Source organism: Artibeus jamaicensis, unplaced genomic scaffold, assembly GCF_021234435.1.
Source record: "Artibeus jamaicensis isolate MK-2021 breed Jamaican fruit bat unplaced genomic scaffold, CSHL_Jam_final contig_332, whole genome shotgun sequence".
NCBI classification, from domain to species: domain Eukaryota; kingdom Metazoa; phylum Chordata; class Mammalia; order Chiroptera; family Phyllostomidae; genus Artibeus; species Artibeus jamaicensis.
In genome coordinates this window covers 37,555,243-37,567,852 of record NW_026521788.1, presented here as the reverse complement: position 1 = coordinate 37,567,852, position 12,610 = coordinate 37,555,243, and the positions used below count along the sequence as shown (strand labels likewise).

The 12,610-nt window shown below is 37.6% G+C and overlaps 1 protein-coding gene and 1 non-coding gene across 3 annotated transcripts in view; one reads left to right on the top strand and one right to left on the bottom strand.

Annotated features, from left to right (window-relative positions):
* WAPL (WAPL cohesin release factor) overlaps positions 1–11,484 on the top strand; it is a 101,208-nt gene extending 89,724 nt beyond the window's left edge. The window contains exons 17-20 of one of the 2 annotated variants that reach the window (XM_053663834.1): positions 1,836–1,924; positions 8,722–8,817; positions 9,146–9,231; positions 11,354–11,484. In XM_053663834.1, the coding sequence (XP_053519809.1) occupies positions 1,836–1,924; positions 8,722–8,817; positions 9,146–9,211 (251 nt within the window). In that variant the 3' untranslated portion in view covers positions 9,212–9,231; positions 11,354–11,484. Of the gene's footprint in view, positions 1–1,835; positions 1,925–8,721; positions 8,818–9,145 lie in introns of both variants that reach the window. The other variant, XM_037163373.2, reaches the window with a different exon arrangement.
* Positions 4,873–4,977, bottom strand: LOC119062405 (U6 spliceosomal RNA). The gene has a single exon (XR_005084969.1). It is a non-coding gene; the product is annotated as a U6 spliceosomal RNA (small nuclear RNA).
* Positions 11,485–12,610: the final 1,126 nt, after the last annotated feature.

The following is a 12,610-nucleotide window of genomic DNA, read 5'->3' as shown; positions in this document are numbered from 1 at the left end:
CGATACTTGATTTATGCAAGTTCTGCAAAATAGCCACTTGTAATTTCATGTCACTTAAGTTTGAAAATTTAAGTAATATGTTCATTTTCACCCAGTTAGGAAGCAAGCACCAACAGTGCTTCTCAGTCTCTTTCTTTTATGTCCACTGCTCTCCAAATCTAATGTCATTAGTTCTGGCATTGTAATAAATGTTTTATTTTCTCATTTACTAAGTTTTGGTGTTTTCTTTGGCATAATATTTTTGGTTGCTTAGCAGTCTTTTAAATACTAGCTTTTTGGGGGGGATAAGTATTAGCTTGTGAGGGCTACCTTTGCAAAGCACCATAGACTGAGTGGCTTAAACAAAAGAATTAATTTCCTCATAGTTCTGGAGGTTTTAAGTCCAACATCTAGGTGTCATCACAGTTGGTGTCTCCTAAAGCCTCTCTTTTTGGCTCTAGATGATCAGATTCCCCTGTGTTTTTACATGGTCTTTCCTTCGTGAATGTCTTTGTTCTAATTTCTTATGTGGACAGTAGTTAATATTAGATTAAGGCCTACCCTAACAGCCTCATTTAAGTTAGCTGTCTTTTTAATGAAACACCCGATGTCCAAGTGTAGTCATGTCCCGAGGTCAACACATAAATTGGGTGGGAGATACAGTTCGGCCTCATATAAGATAACTCCATCCTTTTAAAGTAAACAATTGAGTAGTTTTCAATATGTTCACAAAGTTGTGCAGTCATCATTGCTGTTTAATTTCAAAATATTTTCATCACCCCCAAAAGAAACCCTGTACCCATGAACAACAATTATCCCTTGTTCTTCCCTCCTTAACCACTAGAAACTACTAGTCTACTTCTCTCTCTGGATTTGCCTATTCTGGATATTTCATATAAATAATATAATACAATATGACCCTTTGTGACTGGCCTCTTTCACTTAGCCTAATGTTTTCAGTGTTCATCCGTGTTATAGCATGTCTCAGTACTTAATTTCATTTTTATAGCCAAATGTTATTTTCCATTGTATGTAGATATCACATTTTGTTTATCTAGCCATCAGCTGGACATTTGGGTTTGTGTCTGCCTTTGGTTGTTAGGAATAATGCTGCTATAAACATTTTATATACAACTGTTAAATTATTTTCCAAAGTGGCTGTGTCAGTTTAATTTCCTACCAGCAACACAAAAGGGTTCCAGTTTCTCTGCATCCTTTCAGTTATTTGTCTCTTTCATTTTAGCCATCCTAGTCAGTATGAAGGTATATGTCACTTGGTTTGCAGTTCCCTAGTTAATAAATCATGTTGAGCATCTTTTCACATGCTTAGTGGTCATTTACATATCTTTGCAGAAATATCTATTTAATGCCCATATTACTTTGTGTTTTTGCTGCGCAAATTCTTTATATATTTTGGATACCTGGCCCCGATTACAGGTACATGATACGCAGATATATTCTGAGGGTTGTCTTTTCTTTCTTGATGGTATATGATAGGTTTCGAAACAAAAAGTTTTAAATTTAATGAAGTCCAACTTCCCTGTTTTTTTTTTTATTTTGTCACTTGTGGTTTTAGTGTTGTATCTAAGAAACTGTTTCCTAACAATGTCACAAAGATTGAGTATGTTTTTTTCTAAGAGTTTTATGGTTTTAGCTCTTATATTATCTTCCATGATCTTATATCTTCCATCTGAAATTTTTTTGTTGTTAATTTGTGTGGATATCCCATTATCTTAATATCATTTATCAATATTCAACAATTTTGAAGAAAAGGTAACTAGCAGAGTTGAACAGACTTCCTGGTTTCTTGAGTTTTTATTTTGATATACTGTTAACAGTTTTTTGTTTATTCTTAGCCCTTCAGCATGCTGGCAAACACATGGAGGATTGCATTGTGGCCTCATATACAGCATTGCTTCTTGGGTGTCTCTGCCAGGAGAGTCCAGTAAGTAATAGTTCAGTGTTGTTTTATGTGCGCTAAAAAAGATTCTATTATGACAGCTTCATACCATTATCTAATTAACTTATTTACTACTTTGACTGGTGTGGCTCGGTTGATTGTCTTGCAAACTGCAGGGTTGCGCGTTTGATTCCCAGTCAGGGCACATGCTTGTATTGCAAGCCAGGTTTCCAGTTGAGGGTGTGTGAGAAGCAACCGATGGATGTTCCTCTCCCTCTCTTTCTTCCCCCTTTCCTCTATCTAAAAATAAATAAAAAATTTTAAAGATAATTTTAAAGTATTTGGTCAACTTTTTTACATTTTATTTTTCAATTACAGTTTACATTCATTGTTATTTTGTACTAGTTTCAGGTGTACCACATAGTGGTCAGATAGTCATATGTACTTTATGCGTTCTATATTTCCAGTACCCACCTGGCACTAACAGTTATGACAGTATTAATTGATTGTGTTTCCTATGCTGAATCTTAAATTCCTGTGACTATTTTGAATTTGGGTGAACTTTCAAAGGTACATTCCAGAGTAAGAGTATATTGGGTTTAATGAGAGCATTCTTGACTAATGGATGATGAATCAATTCACATCCCTTAGGTTGAAATAAAAGAAGAGCATAATATGAAACCTATGTTCAGTTGGCTTAAGATGGAAAAGTCTAGCCTCAGTGATACCAGGGACTCAGATAATTTCTGTCTTTAAACTCTATTTTTCCTTTGCTAGTTGCCTTCATGGCCCTGTGCTGGCTCTAGGTATATCTAGCGGAAAATGGTGACTTCTTCATGTATATTTCTTTTTCAGAGTAATGCTTTTTTCCCCACATAGGACCCATTCCCACCCACCACAATAAGTAGACTTCCCCTCATCTTGGCCAGTATTGGCTCACATGCTTTTGTTTGAAGTACTCACTGGCCAGGAAAATGGAGATTTAGGTCATTGTGATTTAACTACCAGAAGTGTGAATTGTCTAGTCAGTCCTGCGCTGAAAGCATGAAAGTGGATGGTTCTGGCTTTGGGAGAGTCTGCTTTAAAATGGGAAACTCATGGGGTGGGGGGTTCAGTTGTTTTGCCTCTTTTTTTTTTTTTGCTTTCTTTTTTAAAGAAAAGGGACCAGTAGAAAAGCAAAATTTTAAAAGTCAGGATTTTTTTTTTTTTTCGGCATTTAGGAGGCAAAAGAAAGTGTCTATTGTGTAGTGGAAAGGTTAACTTCTCTTTTCTGAGACTGGAAAAAAGCACAGTGATAATGTGAAGGGCTTTTTTAGGAGAGGCATTCATGCTGTAGGCCTGTCTACCACCAGCACTTACTCATTTTTCCTATCCAGTTTTCTATATTGCCTTTTCCCTACCTACCTCCCCTGTCCTACAACCCTTCCTTGCCCCATCCCATATCCATGTGTCTTAAATCCTGTATATATCTCTTCAGTGTTTATATTGTAGTCAAGCTCTAAATGCACAGTAGCCCACTTTGTTATGGCTCTTGCTGGCACCACTGCTTTTAGGGTCAAGAGCAAATTTCTCATCATGACTCTGGAGAGTCCTGCAAAAATCTTCATTTTCTTTCTTTGAATCTCCTCAGTTAAGCCCTTCCAACAAAGGGAAGAAGGAAGAGGCAGATCTCAAAAATGGAAGAGGGGGCAGAGTATTTAAATTTTAGCGTCTTCTGACCACTCTTGTTTTTATTCGTGTTCTTTCTTAAATAATGGTTTTTGAAATTAGCTTGTTTTATTGCCCCATGTGGTCTGTCTTGGGACATCTTTCCTATTCATTTTACCTTATGTCTCTAAAGAAATGATAAGGTCTCTACATTGTGGGGAATGTTGTGAATTCATAGAGCCCAGACATCTTTCTTGTCTTGGGAATCATTGTAAGTAACCATAAAAAGCTAGCCAATACCATAAAATGTGAAGGAAATTGGTTTGCCCAGTGTGTAAGTGGAAGAGAGACAGGAAAGCAGGTAGTTATATACAGTAAATGCTAGAATGAAGGACATCATGCTTAGGAAGCCTCGGAGACCTGGTGTCATTTTCCATTGCTCATCAAGCACCTGGTGCATGCAGTGGTCAGTCCCCTTAATGGTCTCCTGTCTTGACTCTCCATTCCTGAAATCTAGTATACTGCCACCATAGCTAACTTCCTTAAGAGCACATTTGATCACATAACTCCTCTTATGAATTTTTCTTGGCTCATGTCATTTAGGGAGTGATGACTTTGTTTACTACTTACTATAAGACCCCAGATTTAAAACTGCTTCTCCAGTTTCTTAATCTGTCATACCCCTTGCATACTTTCTAAATTTTCCAAATAGGCCATGCTGTTTCCTCCTGTTCTTTTTGTACCTACCACACTACTCTTCCTATCACTGTACTGTCATGCTTCTTCCTAGAGAATGGTTAAAGACATTCTTTTTTTTTTTTTTTTAGATTTTTATTTATTTGTTTTTAGAGAGGGGAAGAGACAGAGAAAGGGAGGGAGAGAAACATCAATGTGTGGTTGCCACTCACACAACCTGGCCTGCAAACCAGGCGTGTGCCTCAGGTGGGAATCAAACCAGTGACACTTGGCCTCTCAGTTCCGCACTTAATCCACTGAGCTACACCAACCAGGGCTCTGTCAAAGACATTCTTAAATCCAGTTTTACCTTGCCATTACCCTTATATCCTCTACTTCAGTATATTTTTAAAACATTTTTAAAAATCTCTTAAGTGTTTTAGCTACAAGATTTGTGCTAGGGGGATCTATGGTGGCTTTTGCTGGAGAGGTTCACTTAGAATATGGGTGATTATATCACATATAAACTTAGCACACAGTGATTTTAGCAACTTGTTAAAAAAATCGTTGTTCAAGTACAGTTGTCTCCATTTTCCCCTTCCTCTCCCCCTGCTGTACCCATCTCCGCCTCTCACCTTATATATGTTCTTTGATGACCCTTCCCCTGTTTTCAAAGTAGGGAACACTTCACGAGTTTGCCTGTCATTCTTGCACTGGGGCCATGCTAATGTTCTCTGTATTGTTCCAGTTTCAGTATATGTACTGCTGAAGTGAACAGTTTCAGCAACATTTTTTATTAGATCTTTTCTGAAACTCTATTTGCACCAATATTTTGCTTCTTTACAATTTCAAAAGTACCTAGACAAGAATAAAAAACAGGAGAAGGGGACTTGTGGTAGATTTCCTAAAAGAGAGTAATTATAGTTTCTCCTTCCCTGCCCCCATCAACAAAACTAAAATCAGAAGAACTCTTGCCCTTGACCACCCCTCACCACCAACCTCAGGACAACATATTTCCTTTTTTTTTTTTTTTTTTTTAAATTTTTTTAAATTGATTATGCTGTTACAGTTGTTCTATTCCCCCTTTATTCCCGTCCACCCTACCCCCCATACCCACCATCACCCCCCCTTTAGTTTATGACCATGTGTCTCAAGTCCTTTAGATTCTATATTTCCCATGCTATTCTTGCCCCCCCATCTATTTTCTATCTACTGTCTATGCTACTTATTTTCTGTACCTTCTCCCCCCTTCTCCTCCTCCCACTCCCCTGTTGCTAACCCTCCTTGAGATCTTCATTTCTATGTTTCCACTCCTGATCTAGCTGTCCTTTTAGTTTGCTTTCTTTTTAGGTGTGGTTGTTAATAACTGTGAGTTTGTTGTCCTTTCACTGTTCATGTTTTTTTAACTTCTTTTTCTTAGATAAGTCCCTTTAACGTTTCATATAATAAGGGCTTGGTGATGATGAACTCCCTGAATTTGATCTTATCTGAGAAGCACCTTATCTGTCCTTCCATTTTAAATGAAAGTTTTGCTGGATAGAGCAATCTTGGTTGTAGGTCTTTAGATTTCATGACTTGGAATACCTCTTTCCAGCCCCTTCTTGCCTGTAAGGTCTCGTTTGAGAAATCTGCTGACAGTCTGATGGGGACTCCTTTGTAGGTGACTGTCCCCTTAGCTCTTGCTGCTTCTAGGATTCTCTCCTTCATTTTAATTTTGGCTAATGTAATTATGATGTGCCTTGGTGTGTTCCTTCTTGGGTCCAACTTCTTTGGGACTCTCTGAGCTTCCTGGATTTCCTGGAAGTCTATTTCCTTTGCCAGATTGGGGAAATTCTCCTTTATTATTTGTTCAAATAAGTTTTCCACTGGTGGCTGTGCCTTTCCCCCTTCTGGTACCCCTATAATTCGGATGTTGGAGCGTTTCAAGATGTCCTGGAGGTTCCTAAGACTCTCCTCATTTCTTTGAATTCTTGCTTCTTGACTCTTTTCTGTTTGGCCATTATTTTCTTTCTTCTGGTCCACTCCATTGATTTGAGTCCCAGTTTCCTTTTCATTGCTATTGGTTTCCTGTGCAATTCCATTCATTTCAATTAGTTTTGCCTTCATATATTTGTCTAATTTGTGGCTATAATCAACCAGTTCTGTGAGGATCCTGATCACCAATGTTTTAAACTGTGCGTCTGTGAGTTTTGCTATTTCTTCATCGCTTAGATTTATTGGCTCTGGGGCTCTGAGATCCTCCTGCGCCATTCTTGGTCTGTTCGGGCCCTTTAAGTGTGAGAAGTGGCGCCTTGGATTCCCAGGTTGCTGGTTTGTGACGCTGTATGTGGGGGCGTGGCCAGAGCGGGGAAATGGCGACCCCCTCTGCCGCTTCTCACAGCTGGGTGCAGAGGAGCAGTGCCTTAGGTGGTTCACCTGGGCCGGGCCACTCAGAGTCGCTGGGTTATGACGCTGTATGTGGAGGTGGGGTCAGTGCAGGGAAATGGCAGCGCCCTCCACTGCTGCTTGCCGTGGGGACCTGCCGCCCGGTCCAACCGCCCACTCCCTCGCCTGTCCACCCTCGCACAAATGCGCGACCTCAGTCAACACGCAGCCCCGGGCCTGGCTGTCTCCCCCGCGGTCGCTCGCCTGGTTGCTCGCTGGGTCGCTCACTAGGTCTTACCCTGCGCCTGGATTCCGCGGGGCTGAGTGTGTCTGACCGAGTTTTCCTGTGCAACCCTGCTCCGCCAGCCGCTGGTTTCGCCCCTTACCGGTCAGGCTGAAGAATTTGTTGTTAACGGACTTCCGAAAAGTTCAATTTTCCGTGTTCTGGCTGTGTTTTCTGTTGCTAATATTTAGTTTTCTCTAATCTTGGTTGTGGGAGAAGGCACGGCACATCCACCTATGCCTCCATCTTGGCGGAAGTCCTCACAACATATTTCTTTTGTGTTTTTTATTACTGGTGAACATTTTTAAAAGAGCTTTTCCTTTTATTTTTTATGAATTTTTAAAGCATTTTAAAGACATACTGAAATAGTTTATTTTCCCACAAATAAGATTTTTTTGTTTATCATCAGTAAGTTTGAATGTTAAACAGATCCTTGGACTGAAAGCTTATATCCATCAGCTCATTCAACTTTAAAACCTATCTCATCCTCAGTAACTTTTCCAGAACTGCTAACCTGAGTTTTTCCAGTTCAAACTTGGGTTTCTTCAGCATTTTGACTTTTCTAACAGTGACATTATGGTACAGATAAATAGAGGCAGGCCTTTTCTTTATCTTTTCCAATGTTGTCTGGGATTAATGTATTGACCACTTCTTCCAAGTTGTTTGTTTGTACCCTCTGTCATGATTTCCATCATTGTCTCCAGATTTGGCAGAACTGTCTATAATTGAGAATAACAGGTCCTCCAAATCTGGTTGTTTTGGTATTTAGTAAAACTTACAGAATAGATGAAGCAAATAACCACCAGTAAATTTTGACATCAACATGACTTTGAATCAGGTTATGTCATTTTTTGACCGTGGAGCACATTTTTGTCTCCGGTAAGATCCCTAGAAATTAGGCGGTTTTTGTCCGGAACATCCTCAGTAATTTAGCTTGAATTTTTTTAATGTAACTTCCTAATTCTGTAGATTAGCTAGGGTTACTTCAAAACTTGACCCTTGAGACCATCAGACATGATGTTGGTTCCTCGAGTCATTTTTCCACTATGTGTTTTCCATTGAACATAGCTCATGCTTTTACATCGTACCAGTCCTCTTAGAATATGGATCACCCACTTTGTTCTTGGCTCCCTTTTTGCTGCCTTTTGTAAGGTGCTCGTTTTTACCAACTGCCATGGTGCTGCTCAGAGAGCCAAAAGGCAAATAGAACAGTTTTTAAAGCAGGTTGTATATATTTTTTTAAAACAGATTGGTTTATATATAGTTTGGCTGCCTCTGGCTAACAATGTAGGGAACACCTTAATCTCTCCTGTTTTGATGGCATTTTCCTCCTGGATTATACTACACTTACTGGAAAGATCTAGTTCATTCCTAACCTGTGTAATTAGTTGACTTCACCTGTGGAATGTGAGAAATGTTCTTTGATCTTTCTCTTTCTGTTTCATAAACAGTCCTTGAGTACATTCTGAAGTGTAACTTTTTAAATCTGCACTCCTTCCTCCTCCTCTCCTAACAACCCTTCCCCCATAATATACACATAAATATACACACAAATATACACACTCAACAGCACATTTTCTTTTAGGCACTTTTTTGTGTATTTACAAAAGTAAATATGCACACATAATTTTCTTTTATAGCCTTGACAGCTTTACCTTTTTTCTTTCTGTAGATAGGATGGGCTAGGGAATGAGTGCACACATGCAGGCACAGTTAGGGAGTATGGAAAAAGGAAATTGTATGTTAACCACGGAGTTTCAGGGACCCTACAGAAAAGTTTGCAACAGAATGTATGCCAAAACCACCAACACAGTGCAAGGTGTCAAGCTCATGTTTTCTGCCACTGACTAATACTTCTTTGATGTTTCCTCAGATTAATGTGACCACTGTGAGGGAGTATCTTCCTGAAGGGGACTTTTCAATAATGACAGAGATGCTCAAAAAATTCCTGAGCTTTATGAATCTTACTGTAAGTAACTTCTTTTGCAACTTTTATGGTTTTATATATAACTATGATGCATTAATGACAGTAGAAATAAAAATACTATTGCCACAGAGTGGAAGGCAAAATGGATCTTTTAAGAAGTATGCTCTATTTTTTTAAAGATAATTGTTAAGTATTATGGCCAAATATATTGATAACTATATTATCAAAGCCACAGTGTAATCTCACTGTCTTGATTATAGTGTTCAGTTTAGTAAAGCTAAAGAATTTATGCTTTGCTGTAATACTTTTAAAAATTTGTAAAATATTAACTGTTACTTCCTCTCTACCCACCCCACCCTCCCCCTTTCAGTGTGCTGTTGGAACCACAGGCCAGAAATCTATCTCTAGAGTGATTGAATACTTGGAACATTGCTAGCTGCTTTACCTTTGCTTCAGGTGCTTGGTAATGCTGGAGCTATTATTAGACAAAGAAAAGTCATGAAAGAAGTCCTTGAAGATATACCAAGAACATTCATCAGTATCATTCACATTTGGATTTTTAAGGCCTCCTGATTTCTTCGTCATGCATTCTGCATTTGCTAAATGACAGTTACTACATCAATCTGCAGCTATCAAAAATGAGGGAAAAGGTTCAGGCTGTTAATTCCATGCAGTATTTAATTACACTTACTTTGGCAGAGTTTATACTATCCCCTTGTTTTCTTGCTTTAGTCTGGGCAAGTTTTAAGGGGAATATTTGTGCTGCTGTTAGTGCAACTGCTGTGTATGTTGAGCCACTGTTGTCATGCCAGCCAGGTGCAAAGGCAGCTTAGCTACTGAGGTATCGAATGTTCTGTGGACATTCTAGACAACAGCTTAGTTCCTTTTTTCAGGCTCATTTGCTTTTGCTATTTTGTTGAATGATTCCAATCGTAAATAAAGCTTCTAATAATTTTGTGAATTATTTTTCTTGTTGTTCCCTGAACTACTGTCTATATTTAAAATTAGATGGAATCCAAAGACACAAGGGATGAATAGCATATTTTTTATTCTTGATTTGATTTGGGTTGTCAAACTATTTTTCACTTTTAGAGACCATGACCATGTTCATTATGTTATAATAAGTCATAACTATAAACACAAGAAAACAAATAACAGCTTAAGGGACTATTAATGTAAGATGATGTGCCCTGTTAAAGGTTGAAGCAAAATAGACAAACCCAGGGTAGTTTACGCTTAATGTTAGGGGAGGCTCTTGAAACATTATTAAGTTTTATTGGAGGACTCTCTAGATATATTTTCTAATGTTCAGTACAGTAAATATAAGAAAGCTAAAACACCAATGTGGAATTCATGTTTCCAGATAACGTGTATATTCTTCTGTAGAGTGACAGGATCAAATGCATAAACGCAAAGCCTTAAATTGCTGGTGTAGAAAAGATCCTTTTTTTTTTCCCCATTCAGATTCTTAGTTCACAGAGCAGTGTGTTGTTTGGAAAACAGTCATGAAACACAAAACATATATTTAATTTCACAACATTGCAAATTTTTTTTGTATTATTGTTCAGACCACTGGTTATACATTTTATCTTAAAATTGATTGGGCCTGAACACAGGCATTCCAGAGATCTATTTCTTTAATATTTTTAATTACCTTTCAGATAGTTATATCATGTTTCTTTATTGGATTTGTAAAACTTGAAGCCATAAAAATATTAGTTTGGTGTGTACTGGGGAAAATAGCTAAAAGTCTAATTTTTACTCATTTAGACTTTGTTATTTCCTTGTATAAAGTGACAAATCGGGGCTCTTGTATCAGTGCCAGCTGTAATGTTTTTTAATGCAGTGGCTGCCTTCTAATGTCTTCCTATTTTTGATAATGCAGATTGTTGGGAAATCTATAAGGAAGTAACTGGTTGCAGGCAAATTATTTTTTTCTTCCTCCTACCTACTCCGACCCCACCCATCACCTTTTGAGAGCATAGTATGCCAGTGTAACTTGGGAAAGACTGAGGTTGTATTTGCCCTGAGTATAAAAGCTAGCCTAGCCAGCTATTTTAAAAGCTTATCAGTAAATGATATCCTTAAAATTGCATCAGATATATTTTGTTTAATTTTAAAGTACATTGATATTTATTAATCATTGATTTAAGAAAAGGAAGAGATTTAGGTAAAACTGACTTGTGACAGGTGGTAAAAAAATATAAAACATTTGGATGAGAACAATCAGGGCGAACTACATTTTCTGTTACACTGGTAATCATTTGAGAATTGATTTACCTCAGTGTTTAACAGTTTTTTGTTTTGTTATTTAAATAATAACTAATTGTCGAGCACTGATAGAGATGTAGATTTTGGTGGGGCAAGGTGGGGGAGAAATCACCTCACCAAACTGCAGTGCATTTGTGTGTTTAACCCTCAGAGAACTCTGCATTTTAGGGTACTTGAGGCTGACTTAACAAATTAAAGTTTTAAAGTAATGTTTTTTCCATTGTAAATATTTCTGTAAATATTACCAATTGGAAATTAGAACAGTAGAGTACTTTTCTGAATTCAATCTTATTTTTATTTTATACAGTATTTCTCAGCTGTGATCTTTGGAGCAAAAGCCAACGGCAGGAAAAAAATAGTTTGTACCAGTTTCATGAAGTATGTCTTTGGGTTTTTGTAAATAATTTTAACTCAAATAAAATTGCTACTTTCAATACACATGTTGTCTTTAACATAAATCTATTAAACTTTTGGAGGAAGAAGTCTCTTCTGAATTTGATATAGATGACCAATGGGAAACATAATGTGTCACTTAAGTGAATTTCACACTTTCAACCTACACATAAAAATTTAACCGATTTTTGTTAAATATTACGTACTTCTCCATGTTTTCAATAATACTCGTGAATGTAATGTTAATTCTCAACAACTCAGGTTCATTAGGTATAGTGGTTTTCTGGTTGTGTAGTTAGGTCCTTGATGTGGTTTTTACAAACTTCCTTTACTTGTTTATGCCTCTGAATATGACCTAAGACTGAGTTTCTACAGCTGGTTTTTAGTTTTTTTCAGTTTTTCTTCTTAGTGTTAGCCTTTTAAGTTTCGTGCATTTACTATTGGGTTGGGTAAAAAGTCCATGTGTTTTTTCTGTAAAATAGAAGACACATTTTTCATTTCCATCAATAGCTTTGATTTGGATATTTTGAGTATGTCAGCTATCAGCCACTATTGGCTTCTAGTGGGTAGAGGCCAGGGGGTGCTGCTAAACATCTTTCAATACATAAGAGCCCCACAGCAAAGATTTGGCCAAAATGTCAGTAGTACAGAGAAATTTCACAAACCACTTTTTTAAAAGTTACATTTTATTGGTTATGCTATTACAATTGTCCTGATTTTTTCCCTCTTTGTCCCCTGAGCACCCACCACTGCTTCAGGCAATGTCCCCCCCACCCTTATTCGTGTCCAGGGTTCCTGTGTTTAAGTTCTTTGGCTACTCTTTTTTATACTGTACTTGCATCCCCATGGCTATTCTGTAACTACCTATTTGTACTCTATTCTTTCACCTCTTCACTCATTCCTCTATACAACTCTCATCTGACAACCATCAAAACACTCTGTATGTCCATGATACTGTCTTTGTTATTCTTGTTTGCTTAGTTTTTTTAGAGTCAATTGTTGCTAGATTTGTATTTTTTGCCATTTTATTCATAGTTATGATCTTTTTCTTAAGTCCTTTAAAAATATTTCATATAATATTGTTTTGGGGGTTATGAACTCCTTTAGTTGTTTCTTGCCTAGGAAGCTCTTTATCTGCCCTTTGATTCTAAGTGATAGCTTTGCTGGGTAC